Source organism: Chrysochloris asiatica, unplaced genomic scaffold (assembly GCF_000296735.1).
Source record: "Chrysochloris asiatica unplaced genomic scaffold, ChrAsi1.0 scaffold00028, whole genome shotgun sequence".
NCBI classification, from domain to species: domain Eukaryota; kingdom Metazoa; phylum Chordata; class Mammalia; order Afrosoricida; family Chrysochloridae; genus Chrysochloris; species Chrysochloris asiatica.
Genome location: NW_006408546.1, coordinates 24383550 through 24411027, shown reverse-complemented (window position 1 = coordinate 24411027; position 27478 = coordinate 24383550). Strand labels below are relative to the sequence as shown.

Below are 27478 nucleotides of genomic sequence, written 5' to 3'. Positions count from 1 at the left end.
AGCTGCTCCACGGGAGAAAGATCAGGCTTTCTACTCCCGTAAAGATTTACACCCTCGGAAACCCTGTACAGGGTCGCTATGGGTCGAAACCGACTCAACAGCACTTAACAACAACAACAACAATCTCAAGGTCAGCAGTTCAAAACTACCAGCTATTCTGCGGGAGAAAGATGAGGCTTTCTGCTCCTGTAAAGACTTACAGCCTCTGAAAACCTGTACAGGGTCACTGTTAGTTGGAGCCGACTCCACAGCACATAACAACAACTACAACATGATGGCCCACTCAGAAAATCAGAGCACTTGGAAGGGCAAAGAGTTAAAGGTGAATTGGACATATTTTGCTGGAGAGGATTACTAAGAATCCTAATTAATGGGGTAACACAGGAGTGAAAGAAATGCCAGGAATTCCTTGCCTCATCAGCCAATGCACAGAAACGAAATAATACACAAGTGCTTTGGCGCAGGAGTTGTAGAAGGCTGCCAAGTTCTATCGACATTCCCCAGATTGCCCATGAATTTTGTATAGCCAATAACAGGAGCCAACGCAAGAGACCTATCATCATCACATTGAAATAGGGAAATGGCACCCACGGCAAGAAAATATTGAGTTCATTTTTCTATAAATGAATAAAAATTAAGATATAAGACCATAAAAATTACTTTTATAGGACTATGGTCATCCTAATATTTTGGCCTAAAATAATGCATTGTTATTTTTGTGCACATAAAGAGCAACAAAAACATCCAGATGTTCTCTCAACTTATTCAAGATATGCATTCAGAGGAGGAAGGTAGTGTTAATTATCAATTAGCATTTTTCTGTTTATATTCAAAGAAAGAGCATTATAGAGCACAGTCAAAGACTATGTGCTCAGCAGCATGATGAATATTTGAAGAATGTTGCACTTTAGTAGAATTCAATATGGAACATTCCCTGTAAAAGGGGAAAGGGAGAGGAAATCTAGGCAGTAAAGGAAAAAAAAATAAACATACTTGCCCAGATAGAATATGGCCTATTTACAGTTTTATTTTTAATATTCCATACTTTTGTTCAGAAGCTTTAGCATGACTGACTGAATTTCTTTTTCTAGTTCCTTAGGAGGATAGCGTTGAAATGCATGGCCACACTGTTCCACTTGTTATGGAAGTAGAAGAAATATGGCTGATCTTTGCAAAAATAAACATAAACAAAAGAGCCACAGAGAAACCAAGCATTTTCTGAATGTCAAAGAGACAATCATAAGTTAAAAGACAATAAAAATTACTTTCCTAGGACAAGGACCTTCCTAATATTTTGGCCTAAAAGAATGCATTGTTATTTTTGTGCTCATATAGAATAATACTATTTCAGTACTTCTGTACAAATAACAACATTTCTTCATTTCATTGTTTTGGGACACCGCTTTTGGATTTTGTCTTTTAGTTTTGGACGGAGTCAAGGTGATGTTTGTATCTGATTTTGTGGAGTACAGCACTTCTCTCTAGTACATGAGGTTGTCATTAGTCAGAATCAACTGATGACAACTGGCTCATTTTATATATACATGAAAAAAATATTTTGTATAAAAATGTATTAAGCCATGGGGATAACTGGTAATTCTCTAAAATAACATGAAACTAAAGCTACAAATCATTGGTGCATGGAAAATTATGTCTATATAGCATCTAAAGTTCAGGAAGAGAGAGCTGTAGTTGAGAACATGATATTATTAGCATTTGTGTCGCATTCAACTTTTACACTTCACCCTTCAATGTAGTCACCAGACTTATCTTCTTCATGCCCTCTAATAACATCCCATATACATTCTCATATGTTCCCTAGATACTCAGAATGTATAAACTCTTTAGTGTTTTTATTTTTACCCCTTAATATTTTTCTCCTTAATGCAAGTTAATACCTGTCTACCCTCCAGCCTATGACCCACACTCCCCTCTGTTCTCACCCCTGGTAATCATCAAAGTAGGTCTTCTTTGTTGCGACAATCTTTTCTTTTTGACTCTTCACAATAGTGGTTTTATAATGTATTTGTCACTTTTGTAATTGACTTATTTCAAACAGCATAATGACCCCCAGACTATTTCATGTTATAAGGTACTTCAGATTCATCCCAATTCTTTAATGTTGCATAGTATTCCACTGGGTATATGTACCAAAGTTTATTTGTTCTTCTAACAGTGGGCATTTAAATTGTTTCCATCACTTGACTATTGCTAAAAGTGCTGCATTGAACATAGGAGTGCATAGATCTATCTGTGTCATGGCTTAGTTCTCTAGAATATATGCCAAAGAGAGGGATTGGTGGGTCCCATGGCATTTCTATTTCTAACTTTAAGAGGACGTGCCATACCATGTTCTACAGTGGTTGCACCATTTTACAGTCCTACAAGAAGGATGTGAGGGTTCCCGTCTCTCCACGTCCTGGCCAAAACTTTTTGTCTTCTGTGTTTTTGTACTTTGCTATTAATGTTGGGGTTAGCTGATAGCTCCTTATTTTAATTTGCTCTCTGTGACAGCTGAGGATCATGAGAATTCAGTTAAGTGTCTGTTCATGTCTTCTGCCCACTTAAAACTGGATTGTCTTTTCCTTATTGAGATGTTAAAGTTTTCTATACATTTTAGGGATTAGTCCCTTTTCTGATATGCCATTATCAACAAAATTTTCCCAGTGAGTGGAATTCTCTTTACACTGTTTCAGTACCTATGGGTCGGAACTGACTCAACGGCACTTAACAACAACAACATATGTCACATATTGTTGTTGTTATGTGTCGTGGAGTCGGTTCCGGCTCATAGCGACCCTGTACAGGGTTTCCGAGGCTGTAAATCTTTACGGGAGCAGAAAGCCTCATCTTTCTCCCACAGAACAGCTGGTAGTTTCGAACTGCTGACCGTGAGGTTCGCAGCCCGATTCGTAACCACTACACTACCAGAGCTCCTCCAGAAACCTGAACAACAGTACTGCATATCTGATCTCAGGCTTCAATAACTTCATCTGTATCCTATTAATATCCTGGTGTGGCACTGTAGGATACTGAGCAGTTTGAGCCACAAGGTGGGTGGTTCTAACCTACCATTTGCTCCTCAGAAAGCCTATACGTGGTCAATATGAGTGAGTCAGAAGCAACTTTACAGCACTTAACAATAACAAGCATGTCCCTATTTTTCCACTGATGGTATTTATTGTTCTGTTTTTTATATTTCCATCTTTAATCCATGTCAAATTCTATATTTTATATGACATGAAATATAGGTTTTGTATATTCTTCTACAAACACAGATCGAGTTTTATTAGCTCTGTTTTCCCAAGTGACAGATCGAGTTTTATTAGCCCTTTTTTCCCAAGAGACTATCTCTTCCCCATTTAATGGATGGATTGATTTCTGGGTTTCATTTCTGTTCCATTTATCTATGTTTCTGTTACTGTACACCACCAAGCAATTTTGACAAACTTGTTTTTGTTTCTTTCTTTTATACCATGTGTCTCTCCTTTCCATGTAAACTTTTTCTATCTTTGATGCTGTTGTATAGACTGAGATTGCATTACATCTGTACATCACATTCTACAGGGCTGACATTTTCATAATGCTAACTCATCCTATTCTTGAACATGGCACATTCTTCCATTTATATAGATCTCTTTTGGTTTCTTGTAGTAGTGCTTTGTAGTTGTCTTTGTTTCTCTGGTTTGATTAATTCCTACATAATTTCTCTTTTGAGTTACTATTGTAAACTGTATTGCTTTCCTGATTTCATTTCAGAACTTTCTTTGTTAGTGTGAAGAAATACTCTTTAGTAGAGTTTTCATAAATCTTCACAATCCAACTTTGAGCAGATGGAATCTAACAAAATGAATTATCTCTTGTTTCTGACTCAACAGAAAATAGGTATCACCTTCCTACAAAGGTCACCAAATGTTAACACCAGAAAGCCAAATGATCAGTCATTGATGTCATCAGTAAAGAATTATTTTATGCATTTAAAGGTGTTTGAAATGGTTAGGCATGCAACAGCTAGTTGAAAAGTTTTTTCAAACACACTCAGGAATGCCTTAGGAGGCAGGCCTAAAGGTAACAGTCTTGAAAACCCTAGAGAAGAATTTTACTCTGCAAACATGAGGATGACAAGAATCTACTTCATGCCAATTAACAATATAAACAACCCAGACTTGGGTGGGATGTAATAGTCACAGAGGAGACACAAAGTGGACTAGACAGTGTGGTGACTAGAACTTTAGAAGAAGGATGAGCATTCATGATGCTATGCAAATGAGAAAACATTTACAGAACTGGAAGAATTTTAGTTTGGTTGGAGTGCAGAACAGTGTCTGGTAATTTATGATCTGCCATGCTCTCAATGATCCCAGTTATCTCACTCCTGTGTTCCCTCTTTGGGGACCTTCTCAAGCTCTGCCTGAATTCTCACATCACACACCACCTCCTTTAAAGGGTCTTCCCCTAGCACAGCACCACCACCTCCTGAGTGAAACTCAGTGGTATTTGTTTGATTACCATGGATCAATTCCATACTCCATTTACAGTGCTTCATGCTACATAATAACTGCTTACTTTCTGACACATTCACTGAGCTCTGTATTCTTTGAGGGTGAACACTTTGTATGCACCCCTAGCTCCAGACTTCTAACACAAAGGAGATGACTACATTTTTTTAACCAAAATGAGTTGTGTTGTTGTTGTTGTGACGTGCCATTGAGTCTGTGCCAACCCATAGCGAGCCTGTATAGAGTTTCCAAAGAGCAGCTGGTGAGCTTGAATTGCCAACCTTACAGTTGAAATGGCTTTGCAGTCCGGCGTATTAACCCACAGCGCCACACCAGGACGCCAAACAAAAGGAATACATACAGTTAAAACTCTGTCTATTCTTCTTGCAAAATGTCAGCACATACATTGGTCTGGGATGTGAGATAGCAACCTTCTCTAGACACGTACTGGAGACTGAAATCAATTCAAAGCCTCCCAATACATACATGGGTGATTCCTGGCATCTTTATCACCCACAGATAACATGAAAAAGAAGCTATGACAGAAATACAACATGAATTGTCTCCAAAGCCTACAAAGACCATGGAGTCTTCTGGGGTGAATAATTAGTAGTTAGATTGCAGTGGAGACATAAAAGAAAGAAAGGCAAATATATGACCCCTATTTGAGAGAATATAGTTCTTTTTAATGTGCAAAGGCATGTTTGCAGGAATCTTTGGAGACAGGGCCCATCAGAAAAAGAAAACAAAGTAGAATATCAGTGGAGGAGTTCCTCTTCTGATTTTTTTTTTTTTTTTTTTTACAGATTCTTTATTTAGAAATCACTTTTCTTTTCAAATTAAAGGAGAGCATAAACCATAATCAGCAATTTTTGTTAGATTAGAAGGATGGCAGTAAACACCCTCTACTCCTTACATCTCTGAAAATAATCTTTGCTGAAGTGAAGAAGGCAAGTTTTATTGATTTCTTCTTTACAGAGGAATAAAGAATAAAAACAAAAGGGATTGAGGGAAGCTGAAACAAAAAAGAGCAAAAGTAAGGTGATGTCAGTGCTTGAGAGATGGTGTGTCTTGTCATCATACTCATATCATGCAGGAAGACACTTTGAAGAGTAACTGGGGCAAAGGATCCCTAATAGAAAAGTAATGGATAAATTACAAAGGAAAAATCTCCTCCTGGAAAATGTAGCTCCCTTACATGTATTTGGATTGTTTCATTATTTTGCTTCTTATCAATGACAATATCTCGCTTTCAGAAAGCTCCAATAGCATAAAATTTTAAATGCATACTAATTATGATACTATAGTAAAAAATACCATGATTTACTCAAAAGATAGATATAAAATATCAGCTAAATGGACAGACAAGTCATGTGGACTCACTTGAAATTCACAACTACATGTTTGAAACGACTTTGCATCAATTACATAAAACAACCAATTCCTAAAAGAGATACCTGCTTTCACCACCCAGCATGGTACCCAATTACTCTCTGAGCAGGTGATACTGTTGACAAAATTCATACCTTCGACCGTTGCTCTCTTGGGTTGAATGGTGATGGCGCCTTCTGCAATATCTGCATGCTGGTGCAGTGGGTTAATTTTGGATCCCCAGCTGTCTGATCCCACCCAAAGAAAATGGCCCACTTGATCTGCTCTTTTTGCTGCTGCAAGGATCTGCCTAAGAAAAGAGGCATGGAAAAGTGTATTAGTGATAAAGACATGAAGATAACCACATACATATTAGAATTCTATCAGAACAAAAGCAAGCTCTTGGTTCTCAAAATGTAAGCAATCAGCTACAAAAGATATGTCAAATGATTTGGATCCTCAATATATTAAGAGGTCTTGTAAACCATTAAGAAAAAGTTCAAAATATTTTGAGAAATATAGGCAAAGAGTAGAAAAGTCAAAAAATAAAAGGAAAAATATAAATGTCAAAAAATCTAGACACATATTCACATAAACTAGAAGGGAGAAAAATAGAAATTACCATTAAACGTGTATTTCACTACTCATATTGGTTAAGATGTTTGTTCTGTTTTTGTGAGTTTGAGACATGTTAGTTGTTAGTCAGTTTTGATTCATAGTGACCCTATGCACAACAAAATGATACACTGCCCAGTTCCTGCTTCATCCTCAGAATTGTTGTTATGTTTCAATCCACTGTTGCTGCAACGGTGTCAACACCTCTCTTTGGATGTCTTACTCTTTTTTGCTGACCCTCCACTTTATGAAGCATGATATCCTTCTGCATTGACTGGCACTTCCTGGTAACATGTCCAAAGAATGAGATTCATCCTCACATCTAAGGAACACTATGGTTGTTATTCTTCCAAGCCATATTTGCTTGTCTCTGGCAGTATGTGGAAGTCTGTTCTTCACCAACACCATAATTCACATGCATCTATTCTTTTTGGGTCTCCCTTTTTCTTTGGCCAACTTTCACATCCATAAGAGGCAAATAAAAATACCATGCTTGTGCCAGGCACATCTTAGGCCTCAAACTGACACCTTTGTTTTTTTTTAGCACTTTAAAGAGGGCTTTTGCAGCAGATTTACATAATGCATATATCATTTGATTTCTTGACTGTGGTTTCCGTTGGTGATAATTGTAGATCCAAGCAAAATGAAGTCTTTGACACCTTCACTATTCTCATTTATCATGAAGTTATTTATTTGTCCAATTGTGAAGATTTTCATTACAAAGAGGTCAAATCTACACAAAAAGCAGCAATCTTTCATCTTCATCAGTAAGTAGCTGAATTTGCAGAACTTAGAAAGGTAAAATAACTCTTTTGGAGTGTAATATCACAGAAGGTATATTGTTTTATGTCTCAGGTATTGCATGTACTAGGTACCACAGGTTGGGTGGTGATAGAGCACTGTAAAGTTTGTTCCAACTCATAGCAACCCTGTGTAGGGTTTCTGAGGCTGTAAATCTTTATGGACAGAAGGTCTCGGCATTCTCCTGTGGGGCAGTTGGTAGTTTTGAACTGCTGACCTTGAGGTTAGCAGCCCAACTGGTAACCACTACGCTACCAGAATTCCTTACCAATTTGATGCCTGATTAGATAGCTTAATCTAATTCTTTTGGTTAGTAACCAAACCTTTTTCCTAAACCAAAATGTAAGGCAGTGGCTCATGGCTACTTAGAGCTTTGTAAGTGACTTTTTCAAATACAAACTGCATATAATTGAAGGGGGAGCATAGGGGCTTCATACCATAAGCATAGTACAAGCCACAAGGTCCACAGATGGAGCATGCTAGTCACTCCATGGAACAAAGATGAGGTTTTCTGTTCCCAGGAAGATTTAATAGCTTTGAAAATACTACAAAAGATTGCTATAAATTGGACCCAATTAGACAGCACATAACAAAAACATAATGGAAGGAAGAGAGAGCTAACATAGTGGGGTATGCCTTGGGCTGCTAACCCCAAGGTCAGCAGTTCAAATTCATCAGCCATTCACTAGGAGAAAGTTGAGGCTTTCTGCTCCAGTAAAGATTTATAGCCTCAGAAACCATAAATAGACTTGTTGTGAGCTGGAAGTAATTGAATGACACACATCAGTAACATTATTTAGGGAAGTCTCAAATGTAAAAATCTAAGCCAAACAAGTTAAAATGGAGAAAGAAACTGGATAACGTAAGGTAGGGATAAATATAAAAAGGGACAAATAACACACCCATTGACATGTGAATTATTTTATTAAAATCCAGAACAAGATGCCTACAAAAAGCATAAAATTAATGAGATAGTTTTCACCTATTAAAAATACAACCTTCATATACAAAGAAGGGATTGAAAAAAGCAAAGTCAAGGAAATTTCCCAGAAAGGAGAACAAACACAATAACAAAATAGATAAAGATAAAGCTCTTAAAGAATCAATCCAGGAATAACTGTATCCAACTAATAATGTTTTTAGAATAAATGTATAGATAAAATAGGAAGAAAAACCCAACTAACATTAATTTAAAGTCCTGGTGTGGTACTGTGGGATAATGTACTGGACTGCAAAGTCAGTTTATACTGCAACATTAGCAGTTCAAATTTACCAGCCATTCCCCAGAAATTCTATACAAGGTTGCTATGCATTGGAACTGACTCAATTGCATTTAACAATCTTAATATACTAAAGAAAAATCACAGAAATAGAAAATACAAATATCAAAATTAAAAAGGCTCATCAGAAAACTCATGAGAAAAATATTTTTCATAAAATGTAAGATCTTTAGGAATAGTTAGAGAGAATTTTCTTAAGAGTTTTAGAGTAACATCAGAAAGCATATAAGGCAATAAGAAACCATATAATAAACCTCTAAGAGAGAAAAAGATAGGAAAAAGTGATTGACCATTGCTGGAATGTGCTGGAACAATGTCTTCAAATATTAAGGGAAAAATATTTCTGCCTACAATTCACATACTCAATTCACAAAGGATTCCAATACAAACAGAATTAGCATTATTTCCAATGAAACCTGGAAATGTTTTATCTAAAGACAAATCCTCAAATTCTCTTAAAGAGTGCTGCAATAGGTTAGTCACAATAGCTACATACTGTAAACCTTGCATGTGCCTAGGTATGATGTACTTAAAAATATGTATGAAACCACATATGTAGTATTCCAACTACTAATGAACTGAGGAGGCAGAATAAGAATATTTTCAGGGAAAAGACACAAGCAGGTTTCCTCTAATATACCCTTTCTTATAAAGTTATTAGAAGATGTGCTCCAGAAAAGTTGAAGAAATAAGGCAAGAATAAAAAATGGCTTAGAACTCAAGAGAGAGAAAGTGGTGAAAGAAAGAGAAATGAAAGAAGAGGAAGAATAAAAGGAAGTAGGTTTTAAAGAAACTAAATCAGATTTTTTGTTTGTTTGTTCTTTTCACTGTGAATTGAAAAAAGGTTTACAGATAAGGTCATCAGTTTTAAATTCAGCAAATCATACGCTTTGTTTCAGCTCAGCAATTGAAATCCCCTCCATGGAAAAACAATTATTCTGCTTCCTCCTTGTTATTCTTATTTACATTCCACCCACATTTTGATTCCTTTTTAACTTTGTCCTAAAGTAAAGTTGCCCCTTTGATTTTTAATGATTGACCATTCCATGGTGAGCGTGACCTACTTGTATTGTTGTCTCCACTATATACTATCTACTGTTATAGGTTGAAAACTGGGTCACAAGGATGAGTTCCTTTCCAGACCTGAAGGATCTCTTCCTGTGCAGATGAAAGAAGAGTGACAAAAAATGAAGGTGCTTAGAAACAAATTACTTCAATGGAATAATGAACAATGTGAACAATAGTATCCATGACTATGAGACTATAAACACTAGATGGTGACTGACTACAACTACCAATTGTTCTGAAAGGGATCATATTAGAAGATCCTGGGTAGAGTGGAGGGAAATGTGAAACAAAATGGAAAATCATAAAAAAGATCAGGCTTACTGGTCTAAGACTAGTAGAACTCCAAAGTAAATATATCCTTAGAATAAAGCTGAGGATTATTGGGCAGTGGGTTTTATAAGGCCCAGGAAATCATTTAGTCCTGCCCTGCCCTGCCAATGCAACTTCAGTTCCAGTCATCACATTTGTTGTTGTTGTTGTTACTAAGTAATGTCAAGTCTGTTCAGACCCAGAATTACCTTGTATAAGGTTTCCAAGGAGCAATTGGAGACCTTGAGCCACTGACCCTGAAGTACAAACCAACTTCACAGTCTAGTGCATTACCCCACCGTTTCACACCAAGACTCCAATCATCAAATTAAGGGTGAATTAATTAAATATTTGATCAAAATGGCAGGCTAATTTTAAGTTGAAAATTTTGTATGGTCTGTGAATGATGTTACAAAATTGGCAGAATACAGGTTCTCCACCCTTTCCCTGTAGTTGTCGTTAAATGCCGTCGAGTCAATTCCAACACATCACATCCCTGTATAGGGTTTCCAAGGAGCAGCTGGTGAGCTTGAATCACTGAAGTTTCAGTTCAAATGACTTTACAGTCCAGAGCATTAACATGCAATGCCACACAGTCCCCCGTATTTCTGGAACTGAACTCATTGCTTTGACTCAATTTTCAGCCCAACAATAGACAGATATAAAGGGGGATATGACAGAATCAGGTACATACAGACACTACAGAATGGTGACCCACTCAAGATCAAAATGGCCGACTTTTCCTCAGGATGAAATTCAGATGGGTAGTAAAAGAAAGCTGAAGAGAAACAAGCAATAGAGGAGGAAGGAGGATAACTGATGTTACATTGAGGGGATTGCAACAGAGAGGAGACCATGTGTGGGATTTGTTTCATGTAAAACTAATGATCGGCTCTGTACACCTTCACTCAATACACACAAAAATGAAACATAGAATTATCACATGATCCAGCTTTTTCAATTATATGTCTAAAACTCAAACAACTGGAAGCATGAAACAAGCAGATACTTATATACTTGGATGTCAATGTTCATTAAAGCACTACTTAAATAAAAGGTAAAAACAACTTAAATGTCTATCAACACATGAATGAAAAACACAAAATGTGATATATATACACACAATGATTAGTATAAAGTTATAAACAGAAATGTAGTCTTCATACACACTACAAGACAGATGAAACAAGTCAGTTATGACAGGCCAAATGTTGTATGATCCAACTTACACACATACATACCTAAACCCAAATCAAACCAACTTTCATCAGTTCGATTCCAACTCAGTTTCTGAGACTGTAAATCTTTAAGGGAGCAAAGAAATTCATATTCCTGTGGCTCAATGTATGGTTTTAAGCAGTCAGTGCCTAACCAACAGTCAGTACCTAACCACCAGAACTCCTTAGGCACATATATAGAGACCAAAATTTATTAGTAGTTACCAGGAACAGAAGGTAGGGAATTTGAGGTTATTGATAAAGGAATGGGAAAATCTGGACAGGATAGTGGCTTTGATCATACAACATGATGAGCATAATTAATGTCACTGAATTCCATATGAAAAATATGTTGAAATACGATTATAAATGATTATATATATATACACATATATAGTTGTTAGGTGCCATTGAGTTGATACCGACTCATAGCATCCCAATGCACAACAGAACAGTTCCTGAGCCAAACTCACAATCACTGCCTGAGCCCATGGTAGATGCCACTGTGCTAATCCACCTCACTGAGGGTCTTCCTCTTTTGCTCTGACCGTGAAACTTTCCAAACCTTATATCCTTCTCCGGTGACTGGTTCCTCTTTGTAATATGCATGAAGAATGAGAGATGAAGTCTGACCATCCTGGTTTCCAAGGAGCACTTTGGCTGTACGTCTTCCAACACAGATCTGTATGTGGTTCAAAATTCTCTTCCAACACTATAACCCAAATGCATCAATTCTTCTACGATCTTCGTCATTCACTGTCCAACTTTTGCATGCACATGAGGTTACTGAAAATGCTATGGGGTGGGTCAGGTGTACCTTAGACATCAAGCTGACATCTATGCTCTTTAACACTTTAAAGAGGTCTTGTGCAGCAGATTTGTCTAATGCAATATGTCATTTGATTCCTTGACTGCTGCTTCCATGAGTATTGATGGTTGATCAGAGTAAAATGAAAATTTTGACATTTATCTTTTGTCCATTTATTGTGATGTTATTTATTGGTCCAGTGGTGAGGATTCTTGTGTTTTTTACATTGAGATGCAACCCATACCAAAGTTTATGGTTTTTGATTTTCATCAGTAATATTTTAAGTCCTTTTCATTTTCAGCAAGCAAGGTTGTATCACCTATATATCACAGGTTGTTAATAAATGTTCCTCCAATCTTGATGCCACATATTTCTTCATATAATCCAGTTTTATGGATTATTGGCTCAGCATAGAGATCGAATAAGCATGGTGAAAGAACACAAGCCTGGGGCACACCTTCCCTAATTTTAAACCATTTGGTGTTCTCTTCTTCTGTGTACTGCCTCTTGGTCTATGTTCAGGTTCCTCATGAGCACAATTAAGTGTTCTAGAATATTACCCACAATGCTGTCCATAGCTTGTCATGATCCACACAATTGAAAGAAATCCAACTGAAGACGTCTGTGGAAGAGTTCCATATCATCCGGCAAAACAAGACCCAGGGCAGGTTGTGGAAGAGACTGTACATTCTCATATGAAAACAAGGCCCAGGGCAGGCTGTGGAAGAGACTGTACATTCTCATATGCAAATGCAGGCTGAAGCGGAAGAACATGAAAGCAAATATACAAGAGCCAAAATATGTTTATGGAAAAACGGGAGAATATTTACAAAGACAGTTAATATGATGAAACCTTTTTAAATGTTTACTATATGGTAAAAAGTCATCTTTAATGACTTATAAAAAGTAGGATGTTAAATTTTATGTGATCCTTATTCTACTATAGAAGATATATATGTAGGGAAAAAATAACTGCAAGCATTACCTCAGAATTCTATTAGAGGTTGCCTGGCAATGTAGGGACTACAGGTTTTACAGGAGATTATTTAAATTGCTATTCGAGATAACTGTCTCTAAACTTAAATTTATCTTTATAATTAAGGGCAAGGTTTATGAAACACAAACACAAATACAGTTTCCTAAATACTCAGTGGTTTCACAATTGTTGTTGTTGTTGTTTAGTGTGGTGGAGTCAGTTCCAACATATAGCAACCCTATACCCAGTTTCTGAGGTGCAGCTGGTGAGTTTGAGCCACTGATCTTGCAGTTCAGATGGACAAGTGCTTATGCTAAGGCATCACACCAGGACTCCATAATTGATGCTGATATATTAACAAGGGGGCATCAAAAAATTGATGGACCCACACACACACAAAGTGGACTGAGAACGGCAGCTTGGACATTGGATACTCAAATGGGGAGGGGAGATTACAAAGGCAAGACGTGACTTGCTTACAAGCTTTCAAGAGGGAACCTGGTGCTAGGGAGCATGGTGGAAGGTAGAATCTCCAGTAGGTACTATTCAACCTGTCTGGGCAGAGCTGATGAAAGGAGATACAGATGGGTAACTCATGATACTGTAGTGAATAATGCTTATCAGGACGGACTATGAGGGTTGGAAATGCAAAGGCAGAAGTTTTGTAACAAGGACAGGAATGATTAATTCTCCAGGATAGGAGCGGAGGCCTCTGGGACCATCAACAGAGAAGAGCCAAGAGCGGGACCCTACCCAGAGAAACAGAGATGCCTGAGATAGAGACAGAGATGATGATGAGGAGTGATGAAGTGACTGGGGACTTTGGACCCAGAGAGGGAAAGGGACTGTGGGCCAAAAACTGGGGGGAGAAGGGGGAAGTGTAGGGGGTGGGTTTCTGGGATATACCCTTTGGGTGGTTGATGATTCATGGAGGGAATTGGAACCATGGAAATGAGATGATAAACGATGGAATGAATGTAAAACTAAAGTTCTCCCATGTAAACTATCATATAATTCACAATAAAACATTAAAAAAAAAAGTTGATGGAAAAAAATTAATTCTCCTTGTATAATCTCTGTCACCACTTGTCTGTCAGTCTTTCATACTATGGTGGCTTGCATGTTGCTGTGATTCTGGAAGCTATGCCACAGGTATTTTAAATACCAGAAGAATCACCCATGGTTGACAAGTTTCAACTGAGCTTCCAGACGAAGACACACTAAGAAGAAGGAGACATGGACTACTTCCTGTTGCAGACCGTGTAAGACTAGTCAGAGGTTCGAGGCCCTCTAGGGCTGAGTGTAACAAATGAGGCCACTGGCAGTTAATGGAAAATTGCTTTCATCTTAATATTCAAGTATATATATTAAATTAATACACTGGAGCCTTTGAAAATCCACAGATAAATGTGATATTTTCCTAAAGCCGAGACTAAAGGTTGCAAGGTTAAACCTTTCTCCAAAGGATTAACTAAAAATATCTTAGCTACTTCTCGGTTCTTTGTTCTATAGACAAAGAGCCCATCCTCCCTAATCCCTTTTCCAGGTGCAGCCCATTCACCTGGGCGTCTCCTGCAGAACTCTCAACTTCCCCCAACTGACCTCAGGGGCTATAGATATGTTAATTGGGCCTGAGAATCCAAGTTGCTGGCCTGGGATTCGAACCAGTGAAGTACAATGTAAAGTTACCTGATTGTCTGGAAAATTACTGATGTTAGCTGTATCCTGTTTTAGTCCCTCCCAGCTTGGTGTGAAACTCCTCCCCTAAATAAAACAGAGGCCCGAGCCTCCCCAGGTGTGCATTACTGGTTGGAAGGATTGAGTAAAGATTGCGGTGCATTACGGGTTGGAAGGCATGCATTAAAGATTGCAGGGCAGTGAGTCGCTGCCTGCAGAGGCCATGATGCCTGTAGTCCCAAGCCTGCGCACCAGTGATGTATCCACCCTGGCTTTGGGGTGCCTCATTGTCTTCCTTCTTCTGTTTCTTTGTGTATTCTTTCGCTATCCCTATCGCCGCTGGATCTCCCCTCCTCGTGAACCAAAAACTCGTGACAACTATGTCAGGGTCAGACCCCGGCAACTTCCAAATATTTAGTCACTGAAAGCCTTATGAATGGCAGTGGAACATTGTCAGCACCAGAATACTGAATACTGAAACATGATAATGAGCACCAAAATACTGTTGGACATAGTGCCAGAAGATGAGCCACTTAGGTTGGAAGGCACTCAAAATGTGACTTGCATTCTCAAAGTAGAGTTAACCTTGATGCTGCAAATGGAGTAACACTTTTGGACTTGTATTTGTTGATGGAGAAAAATTCAAAATGGGGAGACATGGTTGTGAACATCCATCAATAATGAGAACATGAAATGTATGAACTATGAATCTAGGAAAATAGGAATTTGTCAAAAATTAAATAGAACACATAGATGAGCTGAAATGGACTGGTATTGGCCATTTTATATCTGCACTCATTTGGTTTATTATGCTGGGAATGACAAATTGCAGAAGAATTGCATTCATCATCAAAAAGAGTGCTTTGTCGATGCAATGGAGCAAACAAATCTTTAAAGTGAGGATCACTCCAATCCCCTTAGTACACAGGGTCAAAAAGGATGGGGAACATAGACATTGACTACTCAAAATGGGAGGTCTACAAAGGCAAGAAGTGACTGGCTTACAAGCTTTCAATAGGGAACCTAGATCCAGGGGTACAGGGAAAGGTAGAATCTCCACTGAATTGTTTCAAATTGTCTAGATGGGGTTGATAAAAGGTGAGGGGGTTAAGACTCCTGTAGTTCAATAGGGAATGATTGCTATCAGGTCTGACAGTGAGTGTTAGAAAGGTAAATGTAAACATTTTGTAACAAAAGGAGGGGAGTAGCTGATTTTGCAGTCTAGGAGCTGAGATTCCTGGAACCATCAAGGGAGAAAAGCAAAGTATGTGACCCTGTCCAGAGAAGTAGTGACACCAGGGATGAAGGCAGAGACAATGTCATGGAAAGAAGGAGTGTCCAGGGACTCTGGACTCAGGGAGGGAGAGGGGCTGTGTGCTGGCGGCCCAGGGAGCCAGGTAAGTGGGGTTTACCCTTTGGTTGTTTGATGATGCATGTAAGGGATTGTAATCATTGCAATGAAATGAAATACAATAGAATGACTGTTAAGATAATGTTCTCCCATGTAAACTAACATATAATTCACAATAAAAACTTAAAAAAAAAAAGAATATATCAACTTGTGTCCTCAACTACAACACTGTCTGTGATTAATATCCATACACCTACTTACAAGGAAAACGAGTTAATACCATCATTATGCATATTTACTCACCAACCATTAAAGGCCGTTATGGTGAAATTGAAGAATTTTATCAACTTCTTCAGTATGAAATGGATCAAATGTAAAATCAAGATGCACTGATAATCACTGGGGATTGGAATACATTGCTGCAAACAAAGTGGTAGGACCACTGTTTGGAAAATTTGGCCTGATGATAGTAAAAACGATGGAGATCACATGAAAGAATTTTGTGAGATCAATGACTTCCTTATTGCAAACAACTGTTTTTCAACAATATGAAAGACTGTCCACATGGACGTCACCAGATGGAATACAAAGAAATCAAATTTACTACATCTGTGGAAAGAGACTGTGGAAAAGCTCCATATCATCAACCAAAACAAGTGCAGGGGTTGACTGTAGAACAGACCATCAATTACTTATATGCACATTCAGAATGAAACTGGAAAAAATTATAACAAATATACAAGAGCCAAAATATGACCTTGAACATATCCCACCTGAATTTAGAGACCATCTCAAGAACAGAATTGATGTATTGGACACTAAAGACCGAAGACCAGAAGAGTTGTGGGCTACTTTGTTTGTTTAAATTATTATATATTCCTGAGTGTTTTTGTGTACACTCCCCGAACAAAAAACAGAGGGACTGGAAGCAAATACTGTTGAATGATAATGCATGGAAGAAACTGTAATCATTGCAATGAAATGATGGTGTAAACCTGATGTTCTCCCATGTAAAATATCACTCAATTTACAATAAAAACTAAAACAAAAACAAAAAAGAGTTGTGGGATAACATCAAGAACATCATAAAGGATGAAACAAAGGTCATTAAGAAAATAAAAAAGAAGGAGAACACCAAATGGATGCCAGAGGGGACTCTAAAACTTGTTCTCCCATGTAGCGATGCTAAAGCAAGTAAAAGAGCTGAGTAGAAAGTTTCAAAGGTCAGCTTGAGAAGTCAAAGTCAAAGATTATAAAGAAATGTACAAAATCCTGGAGTTATAAAACCAGAACACACTTAGCATTTCTCAGGAAGTGAGTAATATTTCTGAAGGAAGTGAAGAAAAAAATCAAGGCTTGCCTTGCAATGTTGAAGTGTTGTATGGAAAAACATCTGCACATTGCAGTTTGTTAATGAATTCCTTCATCGGATGACACATATTTGTTCATATAGCCCAGCTTCTCCAATTATTTGCTCAGCATACAGACTGAATAAGTATGCTGAAAGAATACAGCCCTGGGGCACATCTTTACGAATTTTAAACCATTCAGTATTTCCTTGTTCTGTGTGAAAACTCCCTCGAGGTCTATGTACAGGTTTCTCATGAGCACAATTAGGTATTCCAGAATAGTAATTATCCGCATTGTTGTCCACAGCTTGTCATGATTTGCACTATTGAAAGCCTTTGTATACTCCTGAAGCACAGATGAATATCGTTCTGGTATTCTCTGCTTTCAAACAAGATCTATCTGATGTCAGCAATGAAATCCCACATGCCACGTTTCTCTTTTGAATCTGGATATTCTCTGTCAATGTTTGGTTGCATCTGTTTTTGAATTATCTTTAGCAAAGATAATTGCTTGCTTCCATGAATATTAATGATATTGTCCAATGATTTCTGCATTCCTTTGGGTCATCTGTCTTTGAAATGGGCACAAAGATGGATCTCTTCAGTCAGTTAGACAGGTAGTCTTCCCAATTTCTTGGCACAGATGAGTGTGTGATCCAGTGCTTCGTCAGTTGGTTGAAACATTTCAATTTGTAGTCCACAAATTCCCAGAGCCTTGTTCTTTGCCAATGACTTCAAAGAAGCTTGGACTTCTTCCTTTGGTATCATTGGCTCTTAATCATATGCTACCTCTTAAAATCATTGAACATCGACCATTCTTTTTAGTACCGTGACTCTGTGTACCTGTTTCATCTTCTTTTGATGCTTTCTGCATCATTCAATATTTTTGCCCATAAAATCCTTCAACATTGCAAGTTGAGGCTTAAATTTTTTATTCGGTTCACTCAGTTAAGGAATGTTGAGCATGTTCTTATCTTTTGCTTTTCTAATTCCAGTTCTGCAGATGCAATAACTTTGCTTGCTGAAAGCGACGAGGACTTAACATACTTGCTGATGAAGATCAGAGACCACAGCCTTTGATATGGGTTGCATCTCAACATAAAGAAAACAAAAGTCCTCACCACTGGATCAATAAATAACATCACAATAAATGGAGAAAAGATTGACGTTCTCAAAGACTTCATTTTGCTTTGATCAACCTTCAACACTCATGGAAGCAGCAGTCAAGAAATTAAACAACATATTGTATTAGGCAAATCTGCTGCACAACACCTCTTTAAATTGGTGAACAACAAATATGTCAGTTTGAAGAATAAGGTGTGGCTGACCTAACCCACGGTATCTTCAATAACCTCATATGCATGTGAAAGTTGAACAATGAACAAGGAAGATTATAGAATAATTTTTGCAATTGAACTCTGGTGTTGGAGGTGAAGCTTAAAAGTAATATAGACGGTCAAAAGAACAAACCAATCTGTGTTGGAGGAAGTACAGATACAATGCTTCCTGGAAGCCAGGGTGGCCAGGCTTCACACTCATACTTCGGACATATTGTTATAAGGCACCAGACACTGGAGAAAGATATCATATTTGGTAAAATAGAGGATCAGAGAAAAAGAGAAAGACCCCAACAAGATGGAATGCCACAGTGGCAGTAGCAATCGGCTCAAATGTAGCAACGATTATGAGGTTGGTGCAAGACCAGACAGTGTGTTGTTCTGTTGTGTATACGGTCTCTATGAATCATTACTGACTCAAGAGCACCTAACCACAACAACAATGGGCATAACACTGAACGATGCAGAAAGCATTAAAAGAAGATAGATGGAAGGAAAGCACAGAGTCACTGTACCAAAAAGAAATGGTCAATGATCAACCATTGAAAGAGGAAGCTTATGAACAAGACTCTGCATATTCAATGATATGAAGGAAGAAGACCTACGAGCACTGAAGTCACTACAAATTGAAATCCTTTGACAAACTGATGCTGCACTAGAGACCCTCACTCATCTATGCCAGCACATTTGGAAAACAAATACCTCATCAAATAACTGGATATTTATCTGTGTTTTATTGAGTATTCAAAGGCTTTCGATTGTATGGATTATGACAAGCTATGGAGAACATTAAGGATAATGAGTATTCTGGAACCCTTAATTGTGAACACTGAATGCTTTAAAATTAGGAAAGGTGTGCACCAGGGTTGTATTCTTTTATAATTATTCAATTTGTATGCTTAGGAAACAATCTGAGAAGCTGGATTATATGAGGAAAAATGTGGAATCAGAATTGGAGGAAGTTTTATCAGTAACTGGTGATATGCAGATGACACAACCTTTCTTGTGGAAAGTAAAGAGGACTTAAAATACTTACCCATGAAGATCACAGACCACAGACTTTGTTATGAGTTGCATATCAATGTTAAGAAAACAAAAATTCTCACCACTGGACTAATAAAAAAGATCCATACAAATGGAGAAAAGATCGAAGCTGTCAAGGACTTCATTTTGCTTTGATCAACCATCAACACTCATGGAAGCTCCAGTCAGGAAATCGAATAACATATCACATTAGGCAAATCTGATGAATAACAACTCTTTAAAGTGTTGAAGATCAAAGATGTCAGTTTGAAGTCTAAGGTGAGCCTGATCAAAACCATGGTATTTTCAATAACCTGATATGCATGTGAAAGCTGGATAATGAATAAGGATAATGAATATCATAACATTTGTGTTATGGTATTGGAGGATAATCTTAAAGGTACCCTGGACTTCCAAAACAACCAACAAATCTCCTTTGGAGGAAGTATAGCTAGAATGCTCCTTGGAAGGCTGGATAGCCAGTCTTCATCTCTCATACTTTGAACATAGAATCAGGAGGGAATAGTCCCTGAAGAAAGATACCATTTTCAATTAAATGAAAGGTTGGAGAAAAAGAAGAACCCCCCAATGTGATGGATTAGCACAGTGGCCGCAGCAATGGGCTCAGTCTTAGCAACGATTGTGAGGTTGGTACAAGACCAGGCTGTGTTTCATTCTGTTGCTCACAAGGCCACTATGCCTTGGTACCAACTGAATGCCACCTAATAATAGCAAGAACAAGTATATTCTGAGTAAAGCATTTTAGAAAAAGATTCAATTCTTGCCCCAAATCCAAATGATCAAGATCCATGTCTGATTTAGCATACATCTTAACTTCAAAAGCTAGATATTAATGTCTTCAACTGCTATTTTCTGATAAAATATTTGAAGTTAATGTTCCGAGAAATCTCAACATTTTCCATCTGCACTGTAAGTCTTCTGAGGAAAAAATAACATTGTGGTTGATCAGTACTTTTCAGACATCAGTTTCTTTAAGGTCATGATTTGATGGAAACTTATATATGTTCTTCATTTTTATTACTGTGCTCAAGAATTATTCCTGCTATCACTACTATCAATCATAATATACAATAATATTCATTCTAGTACACAAACTCCAGTTTTTATAAAATGAACCTAGATACTGAGTGGCTTATATACATTAAAAATTAAAACCTCACACTATCTGCAAGAGTATTATAACCAACTATTTCCAATATATCTTTTGTGTATCATGTAAAATGTACTTAAAAATAAACATGAGGTCACACCCTAAAACGTATTACCTACTCTGCCAGTGTGTAATAAAAGATGTGGAAAAGATTTATAAGAGGTTTAAACAGGATATTAATAAATTTATATAGAAAAAAAAAAGAATGCAGAAAGACAAGAGTCAAGTGGAAACAAAGTCTTCTAAATAACAAAAGTACAAAGTGAGAATGAAATGACCTTACAGAAGCACAGCCAGCATTTTCTAAGAAGACTAATGATGCATTTGAGGGGTGATTGGACACCACTTCCTGGAGAAGGGTGTTTGAAATAGATCTTGAAGAACAGGCACCATTTTAACAAGCAGAAATGTCACAAGAAAATGGAGGGCAATTAGGACATCAGGGAAGAGCAAAACATTTTGGCTGGACAACTGGGTGAATGCAGGCAATGTCTAAAATGTTACAATGATACCACAGTTTTCAAAGTCATAAAGTTCAGACAGAGACCTACCCAAAACTGGTTCCTATCTAGTTGATTGCAGTTCATGGAAAACCAATGGGTTACAAAGTAGAGCTGAGTACCACACACTGTTCATGGCTCTGACCTTTCAAAAGCAGATCAGTAGGTCTTTCTTCTAACAGTGTCCTGGGTGGGTTTGAACCAACAATCTTTTGGTTAGCAGTTGAATACATATGGTTTATATCACTCGGGGCCTCCTTTGAGAGTGAAATCTGCACTTAAACCAGTCAATATCACTGTGTGCCATGGAGTCAGAATCATAAAGAGGAGTACTGACCCCCTAGGGTGGCAAAAGCTCTGATCTTTAGGGTAGAGATGGCCTCTTCTTTCTCTCATGGAGCTTCTGATATATTTGAACTGCTAAACTTTTGGTAAGTAGCTGATTGCTTAACCACTATACCTCTGGGGCTTTGTAGTGGGCTATTAGACTAGATATTTGATTCACTGATGTTCTCAGAATACCAGTTACATACCAAGCCCTGTGATAAGTATGAGGCTATAAAAGACAGTAGAGCAATGCATGACCTCTGTCCTAATGAGGCTGTCAGACCAGTGGAAACAGACACACTCTTTAAGAAAACAAACAATTTCAAGTGGCCTCAGTGACCTTACTTATGAAGCTGAGTTCTTCTATTGAAGAACTGACCAAAGCACCAAATCTGTGTGGTCTAGAGAGATTTGCCCAGAAAAAAGTGATACTAGAGATGACAGTGGATTGATGGAGTGGGGACGAAGCATGGCTAATAGGTAGAACAGAACATATAAATATTTTCCCCAAAAGTACAGCCCTGGGGCTGCACTACACAAAATTCAAGGAAGCTTGGAATAAAATTAATTGAAAAGGTAAGACAGGACCAGATAACCATAAAAGAGCTCAAAAGGATTTCCATTGTTCTGATGAGAGACTGAAAGGCTAAAAAGCGACAAAAAAAAAAAAAAAAAGAAAAGAAAAAAGCAAACATTCCTAAGATAACATTAACACAGAGCTCATCTGTAGAAGAATTAGCAACAACGAGAACAAAAATTATTTAGGTCTTCCAGTATCAAATTCAATAATATTTTCAATCAGCCTATTCAAATAAGGAGCTCTGGTAGGTTAGTGGTTACGAATTGGGCAGCAAACCTCATGGTCAGCAGTTCAAAACTAAGATGAGGCTTTCTGCTCCGATAAAGATTTACAGCCCAGAAATTCTGTGCAGTGTCACTACAGGTTGGAACAGACTCAACGGAACTTAAAAACAACATTCAGATAATATTGTTCTTCTTGTTAGGGGCCATAAAGTAGGTTGCAACTCATAAAGGTTTTAAAAGGAGTGGCTAGTGAGCTTGAACTGTTGTCCCTGTGCTTCAAATCAACCTTGATTTGAACATTAATCCACAGTGCCACACTGGTACTCCATCCAGAAAATTTAGGGTACATGAAATAGAAAGAGACATGGAAAGAATCTCTGGTAAAAACGATAGCTCAATATTTTATTAAGAAGCGATGCTAGGGGACTTCAAAAAGTTTGTGGAAAAATCCCACTATCTTATAACTAAAAATTTTCCATGAACTTTTTAAAGCCTTATCATAATGGCAAGTGACCTAAGCATTACCCTTATTTGGAAACATTCACATTCAAGTTCACAGGGATATAACAATAAGTCAAAAAGCAATGCTACAAAATCATAGAAACCTTTATTAAATAAACATATAAAATGTGAAGTTACTCTTTCTCCCCAAAATATCCTCCATCTAGGTCTATTGGGAACATAAAACAATCTCAAGGGGCAAGATCAGGGATGCAAGTATTTCCAACCAAATTCGTGTAGGACAGTCGTTGCTACGGTCCAATGAACAGGTGCATTGTCATGATGGCGGTGAAATTCCTTGGTATAAATTCCCTGACCTGTTTTCTGATCAAGTAAGTTTTCAATTTTCTTAAATCTTTATATATCTCTGTGGTTGACCTGTGTCCTTCTAGAAAACCTGTATAGGTTAACAACTTTAGATTCCCATAAAAACAGTCACCATAACAAACTGAACTGGCCTCTCTGACATGAATTTTATTGGCTCAGCAGATCCCCTCAAAAGTCGCTGTTCTGATTTGACCTTTTCTTTTTGGAGGCACCCAATAAGCCTAAGGCAAGCATATGATTAAGATGGCTGCAGTCATCTACTGATCACAGAGACATGTTTAAACATGCTTTGTTTGGAATAAACTCATGTATATATAAACTGGAATGTTGGTAGCAGTACTTTTTGACTGGTATTATTTGCAGCCTTATAAGAAAGGCAACCACCACTCATCTGTCAGTTTGTCGTACTGTGGTGGCTTATGCGTTGCTGTGATTCTGAAAGCTATGCCACTAGTATTTTAAATACCAGCAGGGTCACTCATGGTGGACAGGATTCAGATGAGCTTCCAGACAAACACAGACAAGGAAGAAGGAGTGACGAACTACTTCCAAATATTTAGTCACTGAAAACATTATGGATAGCAGAGAAACACTGTCAGATACAGTGCTGGAAAATGAGCCTCTCAGGTTGGAAGGCACTCAAAATGCGACTGGAAAAGAAATGCTCCTCAAAGTGGAGTTGACCGTGATTACACGAATGGAGTAATGCCCATGGGAGAAAATTCCACAGGACCTTTATTTGCTGATGGGGCACAACTCAAAATGAAGAGAAACTGCTGTAAACATCCATTGAAAAGAGGAACATGGAATGCATGAATTATGAATCTGGGAAAATTGGAAGTTATCAAAAATGAAATGGAACAGATAAACATCAATATCTTAGACATTAGTGAGCTGAAATGGACTGATATTGGCCATTTTAAATCTATGTGGCCATTTTAAACAACATAGTTTACTATGCCAGAAATGATAAATTCAAGAGGAATGGTGTTGCATTCATTGTCAAAAAGAACATACAAGATCAGTCGTGATGTACAACACTGTCTATGATAGCATAATATCTATGTGCTACAGGGAAAACCAGTTAATACCACTCTTATTCAAATTTCCGCACCAACCACTAAAGCCACTGAGTACGAAATAGAAGAATTCTACCAACTTCCTCAATCTGAAATTTATCAAACATGCAATCAAGATGTATTGATCATTACTGGTAATTAGAATGCAAAGGTTGAGAGCAAAGAGGAAGGATCAGTTAGTTAGAAAATATGGCATTGGTGATAGAAATGATGCTTGAGAACACATGATAGAATTCTGCAAAATCAATGATTTGTTCACTTCAAATATCTTCTTTAGACAGAATAAGAGATGACTATACACATGGACACACCAGATGGAATACATAGAAATAAAATTGACTACATCTACAGAAAGAGATGATGGAAAAGCTCCATATCATCATTCTAAACAAGGCCAGGGAAAGACTGTGGAACAGACCATCAATTGCTTGTATGCAAATTCAAACTAAAGCTGAAGAAAATGAAAACAAGTCCATCAGAGCCATAATATGACCTTGAATATATCCCACCTGAATTTAGGGATCATCGGAAGAACAGATTTGATACATTAAACACTAAAGACCGATGACCAGAAGAGTTGTGGGATGACGTCAAGAACATTATACGTGAAGAAATAAAAAAGTCATTAAGAAGACAAGAAGGAAAAGATCAAAATGGATGTCAGAAGAGACACTGAAACTTGCTCTCCAGCATATAGATGCTAAACCAAATGGAGAAAATGAGGAGGTGCAAGAGCTGAACAGGACATTTCAAAGGTCAGATGGAGAAGATAAAGGCAAATATTGCAACAAAATGTGCAAAGATGTGGAATCAGAAAAGCAAAAAGGAAGAACAAGGTTAGCATTTCTCAAGATGGGGGAACTGAAGAAAAAAATCAAGCCTAGACTTTCACTATAGAAAGATTCTCTGGGCAAATTATTGAATGATGCAGAAAGCATCAAGAGAAGATAAAAGGAATATGCTGAGTCACTGTACCCAAAGGTAATGGTTCATGTTCACCCACTTCAAGAAGAAACATATGATCAAAAGCCAATGATACTGAAGGAGGAAGTCCAAAGTGCAATGAAGGAATTGGAAAAGAACAAGGCACCAGGAAGTGATGGAATAAAAATTGAAATCTTTCAAGAAACTGATGAGTCACAGAGGTACTCACTCATCTATGCCAAGAAATTTGGAACACAAATATCTGGCCTACTGAATGAAAGATATCTATATTTGTGTCCATACCAAAGAGAGGTGACCCAACAGAATGCGGAATCACTGAACAATCTCTTTGATATCCCATGTGAATAAATTTTACTAAAGGTAATACAGAAATGGCTACAATCATACATTGACAGAGAACTTCTAGAGGTCCAATCCAGGTTCAGAAGAGGCCGTGGAACAAGGGATACCATTGCTGATGTCCGATGGATTTTGGCTGAAAGCAAAAAATATCAGAAAGATGTTTACCTGTGCTTTATTGACTATACAAAGGCTTTGGATAGTGTGGATCATGACAAGCTATGAACAACATTGTGAAATACTGAGTACTCCGAAACACTTAATTGTGCTCATGAGGAATCTGCACCTGGACCAAGAGGTAGTTGTTCAAACAGAACATGGGAACACTGAATGGTTTAAAATTCAGAAAGATGCGTGGCAGGGTTGTATTCTTTCCTCATACGTATTCAACCTGTATGCTGAGCAAATAATCCGAGAAGCTGGGTTATATAAAGACAAACGTGGCATCAGGATTGGAGGAAGACTCATCAACAACCTGCGATATGCAGATGATACAACCTTGCTTGCTGAAAGACAAGAGGACTTAAAATATTTACTGATGAAGATCAAAGAGCATAGTCTTTGGTACCGATTAAATCTCAATATAAAGAAAACAAAAATCCTTACCAATGGACCAATAAACCAAATTCTTATCAGTGGAAAAAAGATTGAATTTGTCAAGGACTTCATTCTTCTTGGATCAACTATCAATACTCATGGAAGCAGCAGTCAAGAAACCAAACGACATATTGCATTAGGCAAATCTGCTGCACAAGACACTTTAAAGTATTGAAGAGCAAAGATGTCAGCTTGAGGAGTAAGGTGCACGTGACCCAAGCCATGGTATTTTCAATAACCTCATATGCATGCGAAAGGTGGTCAATGAATAAGGGAGACTGTAGAAGAATTGATGCCTTTGAGTTGTAGTTTTGGAGGAGAATACTGAAAGTGTCATGGGCTACCAAAAGAACAAATAGCTCCGTTTTGGAAGAAGTGCAGCCAGAGTGCTCCTTGGAGGCCAACAGGCCAAACTTTGTCTCTCATACTTCAGACATACTGTCAGGAGGGACCAGTCGGTGGAGAAGGTTATCATGTTTGGTAAGGTAAAGGGTCAGAGAAAAAAAGGAAGACCCCCAACAAGATGGATTGGCCAAGTGGCAGTATCGATGGACTCAAGCATGGCAACAGTAGTGAGGTTGGCACAGGACGGGCAGTGTTTCATTCTGCTGAGCATAAGGTCACTATGGTTGGTACCAACTGGATGGCACCTAACAACAGCAATAACAAGAAAGGCAAATGCATGTACAGCTCACATCCAGTACTGGAAGCATACACTGGAACAACTTCTATGCAAAACAGTATCTATTATATTATTTCTCCAAGTGATACATTTCTGACCCTGGAATACCTTTCAAGTGATTTATCTGGTAAGTAGACACAGACTGGTGAATAAATAAGCTTACTGAAGTACTATTTATAAGTTGACCAATGCAAAGTATCATATCATGGTAAGTGGAGAAGGAGTGAGGTTGTCAGTAATTTTATTTCATTTTACTTGGATCCACATCAACACCCATTGAAGTAGCAGTTCATAAATCAAACGATATAGTACAGTGGGCAGATCTTCTGCAAAAGGTCTTTTTAAAGCGTTCGAAAGCAAAGATGTCATTGGGTAATCTATGTATATATATGAAACCTATGAATGTATATGTCACTGGCTCTGTAAGACTGGAAACCTCAAAGTCACTGGTTAAAATATACTAGATGCTATGTGGGAGAAAGATGAAGACTTGGAAACCCTATACATTGTATATATTCATATATA

At 37.7% G+C, this 27478-nt stretch overlaps 1 protein-coding gene across 3 annotated transcripts in view; it reads right to left on the bottom strand.

The window, feature by feature from the left end:
* The window catches only part of GRM7 (glutamate receptor, metabotropic 7), a 1560849-nt gene that overhangs the window by 801679 nt on the left and 731692 nt on the right, over positions 1–27478 (bottom strand). For all 3 annotated transcript variants that reach the window (XM_006846627.1, XM_006846628.1, XM_006846629.1), the window contains exon 4: positions 6026–6180. In XM_006846627.1, the coding sequence (XP_006846690.1) occupies positions 6026–6180 (155 nt within the window). The remainder of the gene's footprint in view (positions 1–6025; positions 6181–27478) is intronic.